The sequence below is a fragment of the Schistocerca nitens genome, chromosome 1 (genome assembly GCF_023898315.1).
Source record: "Schistocerca nitens isolate TAMUIC-IGC-003100 chromosome 1, iqSchNite1.1, whole genome shotgun sequence".
Taxonomy (NCBI): domain Eukaryota; kingdom Metazoa; phylum Arthropoda; class Insecta; order Orthoptera; family Acrididae; genus Schistocerca; species Schistocerca nitens.
This window is the reverse complement of record NC_064614.1, coordinates 167,835,704-167,856,304: the sequence shown is the minus strand read 5'-3', so window position 1 is coordinate 167,856,304 and position 20,601 is coordinate 167,835,704. Positions and strand designations below refer to the sequence as shown.

Here is a 20,601-nt window from a genome sequence, read left to right as displayed (position 1 = left end):
GTAATTCTGAAGCTGCAAGAGGGGAATCAGCAGCAGAAATACCAAGCAAGCTGACACAGTTGTAACACACTGGTCTCACATTCAGGATAGAGGTTGAACTCTTCATTCAGCCATCCAGATTGAAGTGTTTTAGGAGGTAAATAACAGTATGGTTCCTTTGAAAAGGACACAACAAATAATGTTCCCAAACCAAAACTTTTATGTGCTCTATCACTAGTGACCTTTTCATTGTCAAGACACTAACTCAAATCTTTCTTCAACAGCATAATTCTGTAGGGCCTCTCATCACTTGCTACTGAGCTTCCCTTTAACCTTGACCCTGTTTTATTTTCTAGTTGGACAGTAACTGCGTCAACATTGAAACACGATAATGTCAGTGAGCTTCAGGGAAGTATTGTAATCAATAATTTCTGAGGATTGTGACTTTCAGATTCTACTGAGTGAGACCTTGGTACATGTGTACTGTCATGAGCTAAAGATTTGAAGTTGATTTTAGAGTAAAATTTTACATTTCAGTTGCTGTTATCTGTGTTTAACTGACTCAGCATCTCAGTTAAACTGTTCTGTTAGTATAAAAATGTAAGGAAGATAGTGAGATAAAATAAATTTTTTATGCTTACCGTTTTTGATGTCATAAATAGAGCTATTCTGATATGCCTCTGTACCTACTGGATTTCTTTTCATGGGGCCTTAACTGAAAAATGGCAATGAACAAGTTGTGGGTGTAGACAGTGATCTGCTTGGCTATGCAGCATGGGCCTGCCCACCTACCACCTGTCTGTCATCTGTCTGTCTTTGCAGTAGCCTACTCCCCTACTACCACTAGCAAGCTCCGGCCTCGGCCCCCATTCCCGCACGCTGTCGCCGTTCTACCCCCTATCCCACCGTACGGTAAGTCCTCTTGCACAGTTCTCGTGCTTACTGCTTTGTCACTTGTTGACACATTTCCCTCTTTTATATTTATTAATGTTTTTTTGTGTGGATAGCTTCATAAGGTGGAGTTCTGTAGCTGCGACTAACAGAGTGTGTAAATAACTAACATGAGTAGTGATTTGGCATTGTGATTATGTGGTGTCGGTTGAATGTCTTTTGGCTTTACTGGATCTACTTGGCTGTTGATGATGTAAGGTCTTATGCCAAGGTGCACTAACTACTGGGTGACCTGCAAATTCAGTTACTGAATTCTTCAAATAGTGGGCTGTTATATATAAACCTTTCCTGAAACGATTATTGCTCATCATATTTGAAATTGTTATTCTTTGCAATGTCTTTTCTTGACTTGTGAAACAGTCTTTCTTTCATTTGTACTATATGTACAGCAAACATTTATGTTGCAAACATTAGATTTCACAAAATATTCAGTATTTGATAACTGATAACCAGTTGATCCAGCATTAAATTTCTGGACCAATTCCAGTGAAGCAGAAAATCATCATATGCAAGAATTGAATCATCACAAAATTGCATAGTGGAAATTTTTAAGAGATGGGCTCATATCAAGTTGTCAGATTGGGTCATAGCTCTTTTTTTTTTAGGAGATATTTGCTGTAGGTGTGAAATTGCACATTCGCAAATGCAACTTAAACCTGTTGTGCTGTTGTCCATTGCAACAAACAGCTATTAATGTCATATCTTTTTCATTTTTAATTAGTTCTGATGCTGCAAAGGCACACAGGGCACAGTGCCAGTTGGAAGCATCAACTGGAGTAGACTGTGTGCATTTGCAGCTTCGGAACTGATTAAAAATGCCAAAGAAGTGTAATTAACAGCTGTCCATTGCAATGGACAACTGCACTATGGAATTAATTGTGTTTTGTAATAAAATACGAGAAATTTCATTTAAGAGTAATCTCCGTACCTACATAATGAATGGAATGCAAAATATGCATGTATAAGAATTGTGTAGGATACGTAATGATAATGTGGTATGTGTAATTGCTCTTAGAATGTTGTATGTAATCTACACATAATTACAGTTTTGGTTTGTAAATAGTGTTATTTACACTGTGTGTGTGTGTGTGTGTGTGTGTGTGTGTGTGTGTGTGTGTGTGTTTTGCATGATTATTGAAAATTGCATGCAAAGTGCTTTGAATTTAATTTATACTTGACTCGTAGAACTGTGTTGTAAATAGGGGTAGTACTCCCAAATTAAGTTGCAAAATTGTGTGTTTGTCTGCTTCATTCTTCAGAAATAGATTTTGGATGTTCACAGACCTGTGATTATCAGTTATAATGGCATACAATACTTCTCACATTACTTGACCACTTCGGCACCACTGTGCAATGCCAAAGCTTTTCAAGTAAGTTTATTGATTTGTGTCATGCAGATGTGTCATGTAGATATACACCCTGGTGTTTTTATATCAATGCATTTGATTTTCTGAGAAATTTTAGGTTCTTGCCAATGCATGATGTGTTTTCATGTGAGGAGTGTTGTCATACTTTGAGACGTCTAAGAAAACGAAGGAAACATTATGTAAAATTCTGTAGTGATTCAACACTTTTACTTTGTTGTAATAAGAATAAATTAAGGTAGAACATTTTATACATAATTAAAAAGTATTCAGAGGAACAGTAATGTTTAGCTTCATTTAAACCATGCATAGTGAATTGCATATCTTGCCTTTACATGACCAGCAATTAGTTTTGAAACCTTGACAAATTGAGAACTACATACTTAAACCAAACAATGGAAAATCCAGAATGGAATGTAACAGTATATGATATAGCAGAGATGCTGAGTTGCAGAAAGGCACAACAAAAAAGACTATCGAAAAGTTAGCTTTCAGCTAACAAAGCTTTTATCAAAAATAGAAAACAAACACACACACACACACACACACACACACACACACAGAAACATGTATCTCAGTTCCACCTGTGTACTACTGAAAAGAAAATAAACTCGCAGAACATCAAACTAGCTTTGTGAATGTATTAAATATTTCTTAGACAACAGAGCTCAGCATGTGAGAATGTAGGCCTACTCCACAAATTTCACTGATGGAAAATCTTCTCAGGTTATCTACGGATTGACAGCAACATATTCAAGCACATTGCTTCAAGACAGCGAACAAGTTAACTCTGAAGACTGGTATAATGCAGCCCTTTATGCTAGTCTATCTTGTGCAAGCCCCCTCATCTCTGCATTACTGCTGCAACTTACACCCTTTTGAAAGTGCTTAATGTAGTCAGGTCTTGTCGACCTCTACAACTTTTACCCCCACCCCTCCCATCCTTTCCTCCTCTACCATATTGATGATACCTTGATGTTTTAGGATGTGTCCTAACAACTTAAATTCTTATTTTACTCAAGTTGTGGCATAAATTCATTTCATTACCAATTAGATTCAGTACCTCTTCCGTAGGTACCCTATCTACCCATTTGATCTTTAGCATTCTTCTCTTAGCACTACATTTCAGAAGATTATATTCCCTTTCTCTTTGTTCAGAAGAGACTTCCTTACTCTTCATTTTATATAACATGTTCACAAATTTCTCTCTTTCTGAACTGCTTTTCTTACATAGTGTAATTCCCTCCCCCCTCCTTCCTTTTTCCATTTATTGTCCACATTAAACAATGACCAGTCCAAGGAATTAATAAGCATAGTCTTTTATGAAGATTTGAGAGGAGCGAAGATTACAATAAACTTTCAAGAATACTTAACTTGTCATGTTGAGATGGCTCCAGTTTTTGTCTGGGGGTCTAGTTACTGAATCTGAAAATCTAACATCAGGTGCTCATGGTTGGTTTGAACTAAATAAATTGGAAGGTTGTTGTTGCAGAATTGTTTACATAAATATATTTTCCGCGGATTTTCTCACAGTTTTGTATATTATACAGTGTTTTGATTTTTCATATTAACAAAGCCGAAATTACATTGTTCGCACCTATTACACAAAAATGTGTCTGATCACATCAGAGGCAAGCTTACAACTTTAATACTTTGTAGAAATAACAATATTCCAAAGGGTTTACAATTTTTCTTAACAAATGAAATTCTACTAGTTTTCGTTAATTATAAATTTCGATTATTATTTCATAAATGAATCCAAAAATAAACATAGTAAGCAGTACAGGATTGTGTAAATAACAATAGAAATTTTATGTCTGCAAATAATTTGTAATTTCAAATGTTTCTCAAAATAATAATAATAATTTTAACTGTACATTCAGAACTAGTAATCATCAAGCATAATATCAAAACTAAAATATTTTATAAAGTAATTCCTTTTCACAAATTTTAGCTTTAAATATAACATATTGTATATAAAATTATATTACAGTTTTCAGAAAAGCAACTAACAAAATATTCAAAAAATAACACTGGTATCGACAACTACTGTTGTGGAAAAGTAATGCTAGAGGAGGATGTCCCATTACAATAGCCATTCTGCACTTTATATCCTCTCTCCTTCAGCCATAGTCAGTAATTTTGCTGCCCTAATAGCAAAACTCATTATCTACTTTTAGTATCCCATGTTATAACTTTATTTCTGCAGTACGCCTGATTTGACTGCATTCCATTATCCGTGTTTTACTGTATTTGATATTCAGGAGTGTTACAACACCTTGTTGATATTCAGGTGTTTGCCGTTGCCATGTGTAGGCTCTGAAAATTATTCCAAATAAATTTGTAGTGGTTTGAATTTGCAAGTGAGCTGGATTGATGTAACTGCAAGGCCTTGTTTGTTGTATCATCACAAGTTCGTGATAATCATAACCTTTATTCTTACTCCTGTTTTTTATTTGTGAATCACAAAGAAAGCATTACTTGCACAAACATGATGTCCTGCAAACCATGGATGAAGGGCAATAGGCAGATTCCATATACCTAGTCTTCCAGAAATTGTTGAACACGTGCCCCACTACAGACTGTTAACAAAGCTATGAGCATATGGAATGCATTCTAAGATATGTGGTTAGCTTGAAGACTTCTTTGGTAATAGAACCAAGTACATTGTCCTCGGCTGAAAGTTCCTCAGAGACAAGAGTATTGTGAGGAGTGCTCCAGGGAAGTGTAATGTGACCCCTCTTATTCTGCAGACACATAAACGATCTGACAGATAGGGTGAGGAGCAATCTGCGACTGTTTGCTGATGAGTGTGGAGTAAGGGAAGGTTTCATCATTTAGTGACTGTAGAAGGATAGAAGATCACTTAGACAAAATTTATAGTTGGTGCAATTAATGCCAGCTTGCTCTGAATGTAGAAAAATGTGAGTTAATGTAGATGAGTAGGAAAAAGAACCACAGTAATGTTTAAATACAGCATTAGTAACATCCTGCTGGACACAGTCATGATAATTAAGTATCTAGCCATTAATATTGCAAAGTGATATGAAGTGGACTAAGCACATAAGCATGGTAGTAGGGAAGATCAATGTTTGACTTTGATTTATTAGGAAAATTTCAGTAAAGTGTGGTTCATCTATACAGAACCTATTGTTCATGTCATGTTAGAAGGCGGCCCAATTTTCAGCTGTTCTGCACATTACCCTTCACTAGCCACAGGCGGCCAATAATATTCATTCTCTTTCTGAGCAACTGGCAGTGTGTTACAGCTTGAGAGCGAGAATATCACACCTACATGCTACACTGTTGCCACACTTTGCGACAACTGAATTATTCATTCAACTATCAATTTCTTTCCAGAATGCCACGAAGTTTCATATCAATTTCTTTGTTTCCTTTTTTTTTTTTTTTCCTGCAGCAATATAGCTGCGAATGTGTATCTTGTAAATGTTTAAATGCTATTAAAAAAAAAAAAAAAAAAAAAAAAAGGTCAGTTGATGGTAATAAACGTGAAGTGCTTCGCAAGCAGGTGAGGCGGATTATTTACCACGTTTATAACTTTTTCAAATGTAAATTTAAAAGCAGGTCTCCTACTGTTGACATTGGCAAACACAAGAATGGACTCCAGAATCATGTGGTGTTAGCAAGAGAACTGTAAAGAGTATTGTAAAAAGAATTGTGAAGGAAAGTGTCACCTAGAAATAGTTGGATTCATGTTGCCAGGAAAGCATCGAAATTGCAAGGGACCTGTAACACAAATGGATAGTTTTAACAATGATGTTTTAAAGTACTCCATGTGACTCATGAATGCCCGACATAACAAAAACTTGTTGCAGTTATGCAGGCTTCAGTGGTACGCACTTGTCAGGGTAAATAATTTTAAAAGACGTTGGTTCCAGATGTGTTAATAAGAGTTTTTAGTTTAAAGAGGGGACCTAGGAGCAGCATGAACAATATCCCATATAAAGATTCACGATTCAAGAGGAGGAGGTAGTTCAACAGTGTATTAGCTTGATGAAACATGGGTCAGTTAGAATCATTCCAAGATGATGTGCTGGAAAATGAGTGATGGTACTGGCAGTTCTAAAGTTCTCAAAGGGATAAGTTCTCGGATAATTATTCTGCATGCTGACTCTTCTTCTGGTTTTATTTCTGAGATAAACTTGTATTTACTTGCGAGAAAAATGGCAGTGATTACCATTCGGCAATGAACACTATCAGTTTTGTGACGTGATTCACAATTTTTGTCATACCTTGCTTCGAAGTCGGTCATTGCCAGTTATAATTCAGCTGTTATAGAGAAAACATCAAGTACAAACACAAAAAAGCAGATGTTTTTCTCTGACTTAAAAATAAAAATATTAAGCACCATATAAACCAGACTCGTGCCAATCTTCTGCAGATGACAGAATGTACAAACTTGACTTCTTTGCACGTTAATGGGATCACACAGTTTTGCATTTACCCATGTATCACTGTCATTGTAGCCCCATGGAATTAATTTGGGCAAAGGGTTTTAATGCTATGTGGCAGGAGGGAAAAAAAGAAAGAAGAAAAAAAAACATTCAAGATACAGTGAATCACTTGTGCATTAGGCACTAGACAATGAGGCAACGAACAACATCCCACCTGTAACGTGGGCACATTCTGTGTGGCATACTGAAAAGCTACAGAAAGAACGTGACAGGGAAGTGATGACGGATATAAGCCTTTAACCTATCATTGTCAATTTAAAATCAGATTGTTTGGAAGCAGACTCAAATTGAAATGATGATGCTATTACGATGTAGACTTTGGAGAAAAGTAATATATTTCTTAGTTTTAAAGACTCGTTGTTTAAAGAATATGTTTGTCAACATATCAGTTGCATACGTAACAATGAGAAATTTATACCATTTTGATTATGCAGACTATAATGTTCAACATATTGCCCAAAGAGAAGTTAAGCTTCTCCCACCATTTTGTAAACGTCTGTCATTTTTCAAGGTACGAACTGTATAAGGTCCTAACAGTAACTGTTACTTGTCGAGGTATAGGTGGTTTTCGGTGTTATCGATCAAATTCTCTGGAGTTATTCGTAGTTGATGGTTAATTGCTTGTTCAATTGATTATGAATGTGGTCTCTTACTGTAATATCAAACATGGTAGTTTACACTCATAATGCCTGTTAACAACTAAAAAAATGACAGCTTACTGACCATTTTTACGATAGTCTCTTACATTCATCTTTTTAACCACTAATTCCTTTTTTTACACGTAACGATTACACTTAACTATCATCACACACACACACACACACACACACACACACACACACCTTACACCTTTCTAAAAATTCTATTGAGCAGAAGCAGTTGTCAAGCAGATATAATGATTTTGGTTTGTGCTTGAAGTTAATTTTGTTGTGTATTAAATTTTTACTTATAATGCAGTTCAAATCGCAATAATTGGTAATTATTGCAAGCAGTTTCAATGTCATTTTGAGAAAAATTGTACTTCACGTTTTCACAAAGCTGTGTCAGCTGTTCTCGCAGAGTAAATCTGTGGAGCAGTGGACGCAAATTAATGACGTGAATTAATATTTATCTCATGATGATAGATTGAAATTGGTTTTAATATTTATTATTCCCCTCATAGATTTGAAAGTATAATACAGTATACCGTAGGGAGATGAGCCTGACTGTTATCCTCCGCAGCAATGCAGTACGGCAATGTGGACTTTGTTTGCCCGCTCTCTGCTGCTGCGCATGCGCAGTTCTCATCCCCCAAACTTCCTTAGCGCTCCGCCTCTATATGCGGAAGAGCCGTCCTAGGTGACGCGGACTTCAGTGTGACTTATTCTCAAATACTGCTTTTGGGATCCCCTTCCCATCACCAGTTCGATTAAAGGACGATACTGAAGCAATTCAGAGATGGGTTGCTAGATTTGTTACTGGTAGGTTTGGTCAACACTTCAGTGTTGCAGAGAGGCTTTGTGAACACAAGTGGGAATCCTTGGAGGAAGATGACATTCTTTTCATGCAACACCATTGAGAAAATCTCTAAAACACGTTTGAAGTGGACTGCAGAATAATTCAACTGTTTGCTAACATACATTTTGCAAAAGGACCACACAGATATGGAGGCATATAGACAGTCATTTTTCCCTCACTCAGTTTATGAATGGAACGGGAAAGGAAATGAGTAGTGATAGTAAAAGGTATCCTCCACTGTGCACCACTTGGTAGCTTGTGGATTATGTATGTGGAAGTGGCTGCTGCCCCTCTCCCTCTCCCCCCCCCCCCCCCCCCCCAGTTTTTGTTGTGAAGACTGGTTTGACGCAGCTCTCCATGCTACTGTATTCTGTGCAAACTTCTTCATCTCCCAGTACCCACTACAACCTACATCTTTCTGAATCTGCTTAGTGTATTCATCTCTTGGTCTCCCTCTGCGATTTTTACTCTCTACGCTGCCCTCCAATACTAAATTGGTGATACGTTGATGCCTCAGAACATATCCTACCAACCGATCCCTTCTTCCAGTCAAGTTGAGCCACAAATTTCTCTTCTCCCCAATTCTGTTCAATTCGTTCTCATTAGTTACGTGATCTACCCATCCAATCTTCAGCATTCTTCTGTAGCACCACATTTTGAAAGCTTCTATTCTGTTCTTGTCCAAACTATTTATCATTCATGTTTCACTTCCATACATGGCTACACTCCATACAAATACTTTCAGAAACGACTTCCTGACACTTAAATCTATACTCGATGTTCACAAATTTCTCTTCTTCAGAAATGCTTTCCTTGCCATTGTCAGTTTAAATTTTACATCCTCTCTACTTCAACCATCATCAGTTATTTTGTCATCTCGTAGAATCGGGTGTACTGCCGGTGGTCTGTGTCTTCCCAACACGATATTTCGACATCTTAATTTGGCGTCTTCATCAGGTGTTCCCTGAGACCAATTGATGAGCTGACCTAGTCCCATACACCGCCCAGGCATAAATATGGGACTAGGTCAGCTCGTCAACCAGTTTCAGGGAACACCTGATGAAGACGACAAGTTAAGACGTTGAAATATTGTGTTGGGAAGACACAGACCACTGGCAGTACACCCGATTCTACAGGATGACAACATTGCTGGGAAAGTCTTAGAAATTATTTCAGTTATTTTGCTCCTCAAATAGGAAAACTCACCTCCTACTTAAAGTGTCTCATTTCCTAAACTAATTCCCTCAGCATCACCTGATTTAATTCGACTACATTCCATTATCCTCATTTTGGCTTAGTTGATGTTCATCTTATATCCTCCTTTCAAGACACTGTCCATTCTGTTCAACTGCTTTTCCAGGTCCTTTGCTGTCTCTGACAGAATTACAATGCCATCGGCGAACATCAAAGTTTTTATTTCTTCTCCATGAATTTTAATTTACTGCTTGCTCAATATACAGATTGAATAACATCGGGGATAGGCTATAACCCTGTCTCACTTACTTCCCAACCTCTGTTTCCCTTTCATGCCCCTCGACTCTTATAACTGCCATCTGGTTTCTGTACAAATTGTAAATTGCCTTTTGCTCCCTGTATTTTACCCCTGCCACCTTCAGAATTTGAAAGAGAGTATTCGAGTCAACATTGTCAAAAGCTTTCTCTGAGTCTACAAATGTTAGAAATGTAGGTTTGCCTTTGCTTAATCTCTTTTCTGTGAGAAGTTCTTAGGGTCAGTATTGCCTCACGTGTTACAACAGTTCTCTGGAATCCAAATAGATATTCCCCGAGGTTGGCTTCTACCAGTTTTTCCATTTGTCTGTAAAGAATTCGTGTTAGTATTTTGCAGCCGTGACTTATTAAACTGATAGTTCGGTAATTTTCACATCTGTCAACAACTGCTTTCTTTGGGATTGGAATTATTATATCCTTCTTGAAGTCTGAGGGTATTTCGCCTATCTCATACATCTTGCTCACCAGATGGTCGAGTTTTGTCAGGACTGGCTCTCCCAAGGCTGTCAGTAGTTCTAATGGAATGTTGTCTACTCCTGGGGCCTTCTTTCGACTTAGGTCTTTCAGTGCTCTGTTAAGCTCTTCACGCAGTATCATATCTCCCATTTCATCTTCATCCTCTTCCATTTCCATGATATTGTCTTCAAGAACATTGCCCCTGTGTAGACCCTCTATATACTCCTTCCACCTTTATGCTTTCCCTTCTTTGCCTAGAACTGGGTTTCCATCTGAGCTCTTTGTATTCATACAAGTGGTTCTCTTTTCTCCAAAGGTCTCTTTAGTTTTCCTGCAGGCAGTATCTATCTTACCCTTAGTGAGATACGCCTCTTCATCCTTATATTTGTCTTCTAGCCATCCCTGCTTAACCATTTTCCACTTCCTGTTGACCTCGTTTTTGAGACTTTGTATTCCTTTTTGCCTGCTTCATTTACTGAATTTTTATATTTTCTCCTTTCATCATTTAAATTCAATATATCTTCTGTTAATCAAGGATTTCTACTAGTCCTCGTCTTTTTACCTGCTTGATCCTCTGCTGCCTTCACTATTTCATCCCTCGAAGCTACCCATTCTTCAACTGTTGTATCTCTTTGCCCCATTCCTGTCAATTTTTCCCTAATGCTCTCCCTGAAACTCTGTACAACCTCTGGTTTAGTTAGTTTATCCAGGTCCCATCTCCTTAAATTCCCACCTTTTTGCAATTTCTTAACTTTTAATCTACAATTCATAACCAGTAGATTGTGGTCAGAGTCCATATCTGCCCCTGGAAATCTCTTACAATTTAAAACCTGGTTCCTAAATCTCTGTCGTACCATGTCGATCTACCTGAAACCTTCCAGTATCTCCAGGCCTTTTCCATGTATACAACCTTCTTTCATGATTCTTGAACCATGTGTTAGCTATAATTAAGTTATGCTCTGTGCAAAATTCTACCATGCAGCTTCCTCTTTCATTCTTACCCCTATCTATCACATACAGCAAATTTGTGTGTCTGTATTTAAGGCCTCTTACTGCTCTTCTTTTTGTGGGCAATCAAATTCCTTCTTTTAACCCATAACACCAATACCTCATTTTCCCCACCCATTTCAGTAGTTACACTATGCTCATGTGCTTTACACACTTAATGCACTTCATCAGTGTTATACCCTTATGCCCTTGTATGTAGAGAAATCTAATAACTGACTAAATTTCAGAAGTACAGTTTTTTTTTAATAACACACTATCTGGGTGATATAACTTGATGTGATAACTGAATCTTCTGGGTATCTGCTATTTTATTTTGACATATTTCCACTAACATTCATTGTCCTTTGATTATTGTTTTTGAGTGACTTGATTCCAAGCCTAAAGTGTTATTCCAGGAGGACTGTGAAACACCCATGTATGTTCACTGTATACTCAATGTTTATCTTGAAGTCCAGTGTTAACTTTTTCCATTACGAAAGCACCTTTTACTGTTGTGAACAAATTTTTTTTAAATCCTAGCATCATCATGTCTATTTCCCCATCCAGTTGATAAAGAACACTTGGATTGTTTAAACAGACTACATGTTATAGGAATCAGGAGAAGTCTTCAGAAAGTACTATGTGTGTCTTATGATTGATTCTGTCATATTATTCATTCAGTCAGAAACTTATTTAATAGCAGAAGGTAGTTTTACATCTGAAGTATTATAGTGGGTACATATTAAGTATGGAGACAAATTCCAGGGGTGATCCATGACAGGAAAAAGGGCAAAAGTGTTAATATCAACATAAATGTTGAGATTAATGGTGGGTGTGTGATAAAGCTGTTTAGACGCTGTCATTAAAGTAGGCTGCTCTAGGTCTCTCTGTACATGTCACCCCTCATCTCCTTCAGCCTTGCAGTATTACTGTGTCATGTACTGACTGGCCTGTTGTCACAATTTGTACTTCCCTGTGTTTGTCTTTGCTTTGTTCTGTGAACTCATTCTGTTTTACATACAGTTTTCAGTCATACTGAAGAGCAACATTCTGTGTTGCTAGTCCACATCATCTTGGTATGTACTGGGACTGAATCAAAGAAACTGAATATACAGTATCTAATGTCTTAAAGGTTTTCAACAAACTTGCTTAGGATGAGGGAAGAGCAGTGCAGTGTGTTAGCGATATTGTAGCTTCTTCAGAGCCTGTAGACGTGAATGCTATCTTCTGTCCACCATGAGGAACTAGATTTGCTCAAACAGATGATTTTAATGAAAAAGTGGTCCACGGGACTGTGTTCGAATACTGCAATGAAGGATAGTAATACTGTGGTTGCTAAATCTGTGCATAAATACAATACAAAATCATGAGGGCTTGGAAAAACCATTCAGCCACTTCTAAATGACATTGGTTTTAAGTCCAGAAAATGTGACGATGGGGACAGATTTCTTAGAGATCAGAGGGATACTGCACCTCACTGTATGTTTGTGGGCTATACATTAATTGCATACAGAGGAAATTAGGCCTATGATTTGTTTGTACAGAACCTGGTGTTTGCATAACCATTTGAAGAAATAATTTTGGCAAGGCTCCAAGAGAAATGATGGTTTGAAAATATCAACAGGCACTTTTGTGCAGTGAATATCGATGTTTTGGGTGATGGATGTTGCGATAAAAAGTGTGTTAGAGCTGCTAATATAATCCGTTCAAGTGGTAGGAAAGATTCTTGGTCACATTAAGGTAAGCCGCCAGAACAAGAATCCTGACAGTGGCATGCAAGTTCTCCTTTGCTGCTATACATGTACAAGAAAACCTTGTTCATAGGTGACTCAATATGGTAATGATGTCTCAGATGTTACCAAAATTAATTTTATAATTTTCTTAACAAATCGTTCATTGGGAGTTTCTGCAAGGTCGAATAGGATGTGAATTCATCAGCAACATCATTTGCTGTTGCACAGGTGAAACAGTTTCGCGCTTCATAGTTATTTTTAGTTTTGGAATTTGAGGATAGTCGTACATTTTTTTTTTTTTTTCAATCTGTTAGTGTTTCTGGCTTGTTCAACAGTTAAGGTAAAAATAATATTTCTTAGAAATTTCTGGTAGTGTTAGATTTTTTTCCTTAACAAGTGGCAGTTATTTTCTTTTGGGAAGTACCATATCATATTTTAGAGTATAAATACAGATGTATGACTTTTTTCAGAAATTATCACTAAGTGGCAATGCTGTAAGACAGAGAACTAACATTGATCTGCCTATTTTTGTGACAGCCGTTATAGTACTGGTATATTACGCCATACATTAATTACTTGGTATTAATTTCTTTCATGTTTCAAAAGATTTTCAGAGTGACTCCCATGTAGCGCATTGCAAACATTTACATGGCACATCGTGGATTGTCTCACTTTTCAAATGTTCTGTTCGGTAGCCAAATAATGTCACAGCCTACATGAGAATGTTGTTCAAGGGCCTGTACTTCAGCAAGTGTTCAGTACACAAAACTTTTGTTGGGTGCACTGATGTAAAACTCGAGGAGATTTAAGTCTAGTGGACAAGGCTGCTACGCACAAGGACTGTTGACGAACAGTGAGATGGAAGTGGCCTTGTGCTCCAGCACACATTGGCCATCTTACCTGCCATTTTGCTAAAGGGACATTCTTTAGTAAAACAGCCAGAGTGTTCAGTAGGAACTTCACGTGTATGTTTATTATGGCATTGTGGGAAGACAGATGGTCCATGTAGGTACTCACCAATAATCCTAATCCTGAACTGTTGCTGATGCAGTGATTTAACCATTCCTCAGGCCACAGACGACAGTTGTATAGGCTTATGATTAATTAGTACCATGTAATATGTAGTGTAATATACTAGTACTAATTGCTTCGTTGCAGACCTGCCGTCCATTTCCGGACATGCGTTGATATAAACGTTTTTGATTTTGTCTCCTTACTTGATATTCACCCTGCAATCATGAGAGATATCTATGTGATGATACGCATTATTTTTCTGCTTTATTGTCTAATTTGAGTTTGTCATTACAGATTAAATGTGTGTGTCTTAATAGCTACATAGGTTGCACTGATGGAAATTAAATATCAGCTTGTGGAAATATATTGACTAAACCATGTGCTTGACATGAAGAGTTGTATGTATACTTACTTTGCCATACAAAGCTTTATACACTGCATGATTGTTTGCTTGATACATATTTGGCTGCACTACTCTGCTGTAATGTTATGCTTTGCCTTTCGTGACTGCATCGTCATCGCAATCGCACGTCACAGCCACCGCACGGTCCCGTGTCTTATATTGCAGCAGGGGCTATGCCTCCCCCACCCCCTCGAAGTGCGCCCCCCCGACAGCCGCCCGCGTACAGTGTGGCTGCGCAGATGGCACGCCTGCAGAGACTAGGACGGGCGCACTCTCACGAGGGCGTCACCGCTGTACCCACTGTCCCGACACCGCATTCGGTGGGTTACTGCAGCACCAATGATCTGGACGATGATGGTATGTGTGAGCTCCATGCAGGACTTCCAGTAATGGAAATATGGGACAGAAAGGAGGCTAAAGTTCAAAATGAAGCTGTGTGTGTGTGTGTGTGTGTGTGTGTGTGTGTGTGTGTGTGTGTGTGTGTGTGCACGCGCGCCGAGTTGTTGTTTATCTATTTAGTAGTTCCCTAATTATCTTGGTTCAGATTTTTATCGTAGTTACAACCCGAAAATGAAATTTACTCATTGTAGTTCTGAGACTGAATGCACTCAATACTTCATTTGTCTTTGCACTTTTCAGAATCTAAATGGCTTTAGTATTCAGTTTGCATTATTCAAAGACTTATTTAAAAAATCATGAAGGAAAGAAAATATGTATCATGATATATCTTTCTGTAACAATTAATGTAAATGACAAACAAAAAAGAACAGTAGCTTCTGCTTACAGCATTCTTTTCAAAGTAATACAGTGGAAATGTAAGTTGTGTTAATATTTTACATCCAATTTTTTTTCACATCAAGGAAATATTTATTTTCTGCATAGAATTCAAGATTTCTCTCCTAACAGTTCTCACCCCATTTAACAAAAGATTATGCTCATTCTTAACAAAGTGTTTCTTTCCAAGCCAGATTTGATTCATCTATAATGTTCACACCATTCCAAAGAATACTTATTTCATTTTTACAGAGTGTTGTTTTAATTGTTAAAAGTAGCATTATGTGGTTGTTACAATGGATAAATATGTGGTCAAGTTCCTGAACAGTGAAAGATATTCCAGTACTTGGTACATTATTCTAGAAAAAGTCTTCAGTTTCTGTTAGACATTCAGTTCAGATATGAAAAACTAAGTAGCCTAGAAGTACATAATTTCAGGTAGCTTTCAAAAAATAGACAAAGAATGTTCACAACAAATATGTTGATTTAATTACTGAGCTACAGATTGGATGAACTAGAAACTGTGAAAGAAGAATTATAAAGAAATGACTGGGCCACTAACAAATGATACTCTTGGAAATTAAGAAGTAGTGCTGAAATAAATCAGAATGTAGAAAGTATAACAAACAGTAAATAAGGAGAGACAGATAGTCTTTGGTAATTTATACATTGTTAGTGACAACATTTAACTAAATAGATCCTCAAATACTTTTGAAGAGAGAAGTAAAAAAAAAAAAAAAAAAAAAAAACTCGAATCAAGAGTTCACGGAAGATTTACAGAGAAATGACATAATAGAAGAAGAAGCAATAGTTAGAGTATTTTTTTTAAAAAAAAGTGTTACAAATATGATGATTCCAAAGCAGTAAAGATAAAGGAATTTTGGCAGGAAAGTAAAACAGCATAAAATAAAGAACTAAATTTAATACATGATCGTCTGAAAGCCTACACAAGACAAGGAGTGCGCGGGGGGGGGGGATATTTTATGAAGTTGATTTTTGGAAAGTTAACAAATTTTGATAATTGCAATTGAAGGAGGAGGACAGGCCACATGTGTTTCAATCAGCTGATGATTAATATACCAAATCCTAGAGCCATTTAAAAAGAAGTGCAAGGAATGAGAATGACAATATTAAAGAAACAGTTCATCCAATTTTTTCCTCCATGTAACTTCTGTAGTGGTAACTTTTCATTCAAATATAAACCCTAACAGTAGAACATGAGTTTGAAGAGTGCAACCCTTTTGCATACACCTTTATTGTAACTGTTAGTTGTGTTTAACCCTGCATTTTAAGCCTTGTTTTCTTCTTGCAGTTCACTAATACTGTTTAAAAGAAACTTTGTGCCAGCTCCCACATTCAGCACATCAGATATTTTATCCTAGATTTTATTTTTTTGTTGTTTCAACATTTCAATTAAATACTTATAGTTGGGTTTTTACTGTCATTAATATTGGTGTGTGTGTGTGTGTGTGTGTGTGTGTGCCAAGCATGTGTATTGATAAATATTTGGAGCACTCTGTAAATATAAACTGTATATTTGTATGTACTTGCATGTTGGCGTGCATGTAATGTGTGTATTGCTGATGTTCCACAGGAATGCTGCATTGTCTGCAATTTGTTGGCATGAGCATGTTCACACATCGCACCACCTATGCCAGATTACTCCCCCCCCCCCCCCCCCCCCCCCCGACTTACCTTTCCCTCTTCCGTATAAGTACTCCACCATAAAAATACTGTGTTTAAAGAGTTTTTGTAACTGTAAAAAAAGTAATTACTTTCCCCCCTCCAGCAATCAACTAGGTAGTGTAAATTTAAGCACAGTGAAGTTATTTTCTTCTGTGGTATTAAACTGAGAGATGTGGAAAGCATTTTGCAGATTATTGTGGCCTAAATTTGAGTAATCACAAGAACATTGTTTAGGTGTGTTTGCATCATATAACATTGTTTTTCATTTTAATGAATTACTACAAAAGTAAATATGTTAGAACTTAGTGGATGACTGTGTCACAAGGGTAGTGAAATATTGAATGAGAATGCAGTCTGCAGTCACATCGATTAGAGCACCATTTTTACCATTGGTAACATTTTTATTATTGGGACTGTCTGCAGACTGAAGGGACACAATAAATTATGTAAATTGAAGGTGGGGAGGAGGGAATAAGGAAAGGAAAAGGAAGGGACTATTGATGTTAGATGCACTGGGACTTTATGGGGAATCAGTGGCAGTGAATGAAAATTTATGCTGGACCAGTATTTGAACCCAGGATCTCCTGCTTACTAGGCACCTGCATTAACCACTGCACCATCCAGACACAGTGTCTATCACAGTTGTGGGGACTATCACGGCACATCTCTCAGCCGACCCACATTCCCACCTAGTGCCATGTATCAGCAGGTCATCAGGCGTAATTGTGCAGATGGTGGATTCATTGCCCGTCGGGGTGAGTCTGTTATGTCAATATGTGGTGCGGTGTCTGTTCTGTTTCATGTTGTTGTCAGTTTGTCTGTTGGGATACTGAATCAATAGAGAAAAGGAGGACTGAACTGAAAGAGAACCTCTTTGCTGGATTTTAAATACTTCATAGATTTGGCAACTGTTTCCACAAACTGCATAGACTGAGAATAGCGACAGAATTTTTTTTGTATTTCTTAATTTTGCAAGAAATTCTGCTCCCTATAAAACAGATTTTGTTGTGGTAATAGCTGTAATCAACATTTGTACTGCATATTTTCTTGAAATGTCCCCAAGTTTTCAGATCTCTAATAATTTAATTATCTCAAAAGTGGTATGTCAGACTACTATAGTTGTATCTTGAAGTTTCCTGGTATAATAAGTGTTCCATGAGATTCAGGGACTGCAGACAGAAATGTCGACTTCCTGTTTCAGTATTTCAACTGGCAATCAAGACAGCCATCATCAACTTAATTTTAAAACTAGCTGGTTGGGAGTGTAACAAACAGATGCTTGGGAGCAACAAATCATCTTTCCTCTCCGCCACACTCTCACATAACAGCTGCAATTTATCATTTACCAGCAACTAATCACCAGTTTATATCGCCAGCCTGTTCCATTCCTTTTGTGTCACTCTGGGCATGGACGGTCTAAGGGTTCATATGATAAATTTCATATGTCTTATTTCCCTATGAAATACTTGTAATTGTTGCCCTCTTCTTGTTGTGATGATATCATCCCTCTTTCTTTTAAAGGATACATTTTCTTTCTTATGGTGGCTGCAATATTTTGTTTGAATTTTGATAGTGATTTGTTGTGCCTTTCCTTGCTGACTCTTCATGTTGGCACTTGGGTACCCAAATTTTATATCTCTGGAAGTTTTTGCAAGGTGGACATTACCTTCAATCTGAAATTGTAAACATTTCTTACAAGTAACTATGTGTCACCTTTTCATTCCTGCTTTGCACTATACAGGGTGTTACAAAAAGGTATAGCCAAACTTTCAGGAAACATTCCTCACACACAAATAAAGAAAAGATGTTATGTCGACATGTGTCCAGAAACGCTTAATTTCCATGTTAGAGCTCATTTTAGTTTTGTCAGTATGTTCTTCCACCTATGCTCAATGGAGCACGTTATCATGATTTCATACGGAATAATCTACCTGTGTGGCTAGAACATGTGCCTTTACAAGTACGACACAACATGTGGTTCATGCACGATGGAGCTCCTGCACATTTCAGTCGAAGTGTTCGTACACTTCTCAACAACAGATTCGGTGACCGGTGGATTGGTAGAGGCGGACCAATTCCATGGCCTCCATGCTCTCCTGACCTCAACCCTCTTGACTTTCATTTATGGGGGCATTTGAAAGCTCTTGTCTGCTCAACCCCGGTACCAAATGTAGAGACTCTTCGTGCTCGTATTGTGGACAGCTGTGATACAATACGCCATTCTCCAGGGCTGCATCAGCGCACCAGAGATTCCATGCGACGGAGGGTGGATGCATGTATCCTCGCTAACGGAGGACATTTTGAACATTTCCTGTAACAAAGTGTTTGAAGTCACGCTTGTACGTTCTGTTGCTGAGTGTTTCCATATCAATCTTCTTTATTTGACAGCTGTATGGTGATGAACGGAGTCCTCTATTACCGTAATTTTTTCCTGACATGTCCACTTATCAAATTGCCCTAGTAACAAGACGCCCGTTGCAGAAGTAATGTCCTTATTCAATTTCTTAGAGCACCTATACATGTACCATGTACCACAGGGAGATGCATCTTTACTACAGAAAATACACAACTCATTTTTTTGCCCACTTTGGTATATATTATCAATGGAACACCCATCTTTGCGATATGTTTGCCTTTTGGTGTTGTATTTTTTGCCCATCTTTCCTATTTTTACTGAAACTTTAAGGTTATCCTTGCAACACCACTTGTAACTTTGTTTTTGAATTCTTCTTATGTAAAATTCAGTAACTACATTAAATGTTGTGCCATCTGCCTTTAACTTTTCTGTATTGTTGTAATTGTTTAATAAAGTGAGCTTATCCAAGTTCCTACTTTACTTGTAACAAGGCATCAGTGTTCATTTCTCAAAGTACATAATTTATTTGTGTGTGTGTTTTTACAAACATGAGTGAATACTCCTGTCATGCAGAGTGATGTATCATGTTGTGTAGCTATAAAGAGAAGCAGATAACTACACTAATGCTGGATCTGTGTAAAAAAAGTTCTTGATAAGTAGTTACTGATGCAGCATCAAAACAAAGAGGGCAATATGTATAATTCAAAACAAAATGTTACTGGATTTTCTCATTTTGAGATAACTGAAGGGTGATCTGTTCAATTGTTAAAAATCATTCAGCAGCCAAGAGCACATAAAATATTTTTTTTTTTTTTTTTTAAACAACGGGTTTTAACAGACTGTGCTCTCATCTTCAGGTATTATTAAATATTACTGTTTTGTGTATAGAAGTTATAAAGAAAATAATATATCTTCACAGTAATGAAGGAACTGCTGGCCAAGTAGATTTTTTAAATATAAGGACAAAGGGACACTGTAAAAAAGTCAAAGCTTTGGAGAATATTGAATCAGAAAAAGTGTGTGTGTGTGTGTGTGTGTGTGAGAGAGAGAGAGAGAGAGAGAGAGAGATGTCTTTGTGGAATATGAGTTGAATGAGTGACAACAAATCTGATAGCAAGTGAGTTTTAAAATGCGAGAAACTTAGTGTACCGGTAAGACTTAAGAAGGTTGTTCTGACTGCCAGGGGGAGGGGGGGTGAGACTGTGGGAAAACAGTAAGCGAACTTCTGTGCAAAGTAATGTAAGTTGTGTATGTTAATACTCTGACATATTAGCAGAAAATACACTATAGTTACAACTTAATCTGCTTCTTCAAAGTGTTCTGCACTTTTTTTACCATATCAGCTGATATTTATCCTAGGAACTCGTGTTGGATATAGGAAAGAAGAGAGCTTGTTTTCCCTGTTTATCTATGTGCA

At 37.3% G+C, this 20,601-nt stretch overlaps 1 protein-coding gene across 11 annotated transcripts in view; it reads left to right on the top strand.

Moving 5' to 3' along the window:
- LOC126244429 (rap guanine nucleotide exchange factor 2) overlaps positions 1 to 20,601 on the top strand; it is a 327,255-nt gene that overhangs the window by 300,824 nt on the left and 5,830 nt on the right. For 5 of the 11 annotated variants that reach the window (XM_049948247.1, XM_049948243.1, XM_049948237.1 and 2 more), the window contains 2 exons: positions 802 to 891; positions 14,534 to 14,725. The exons of 2 other annotated variants lie outside the window; for them this stretch is intronic. In XM_049948247.1, coding sequence (XP_049804204.1) covers positions 802 to 891; positions 14,534 to 14,725 — 282 coding nt within the window. The remainder of the gene's footprint in view (positions 1 to 801; positions 892 to 14,533; positions 14,726 to 20,601) is intronic. 4 more of the 11 variants (XM_049948245.1, XM_049948241.1, XM_049948238.1 and 1 more) reach the window with 3 other exon arrangements.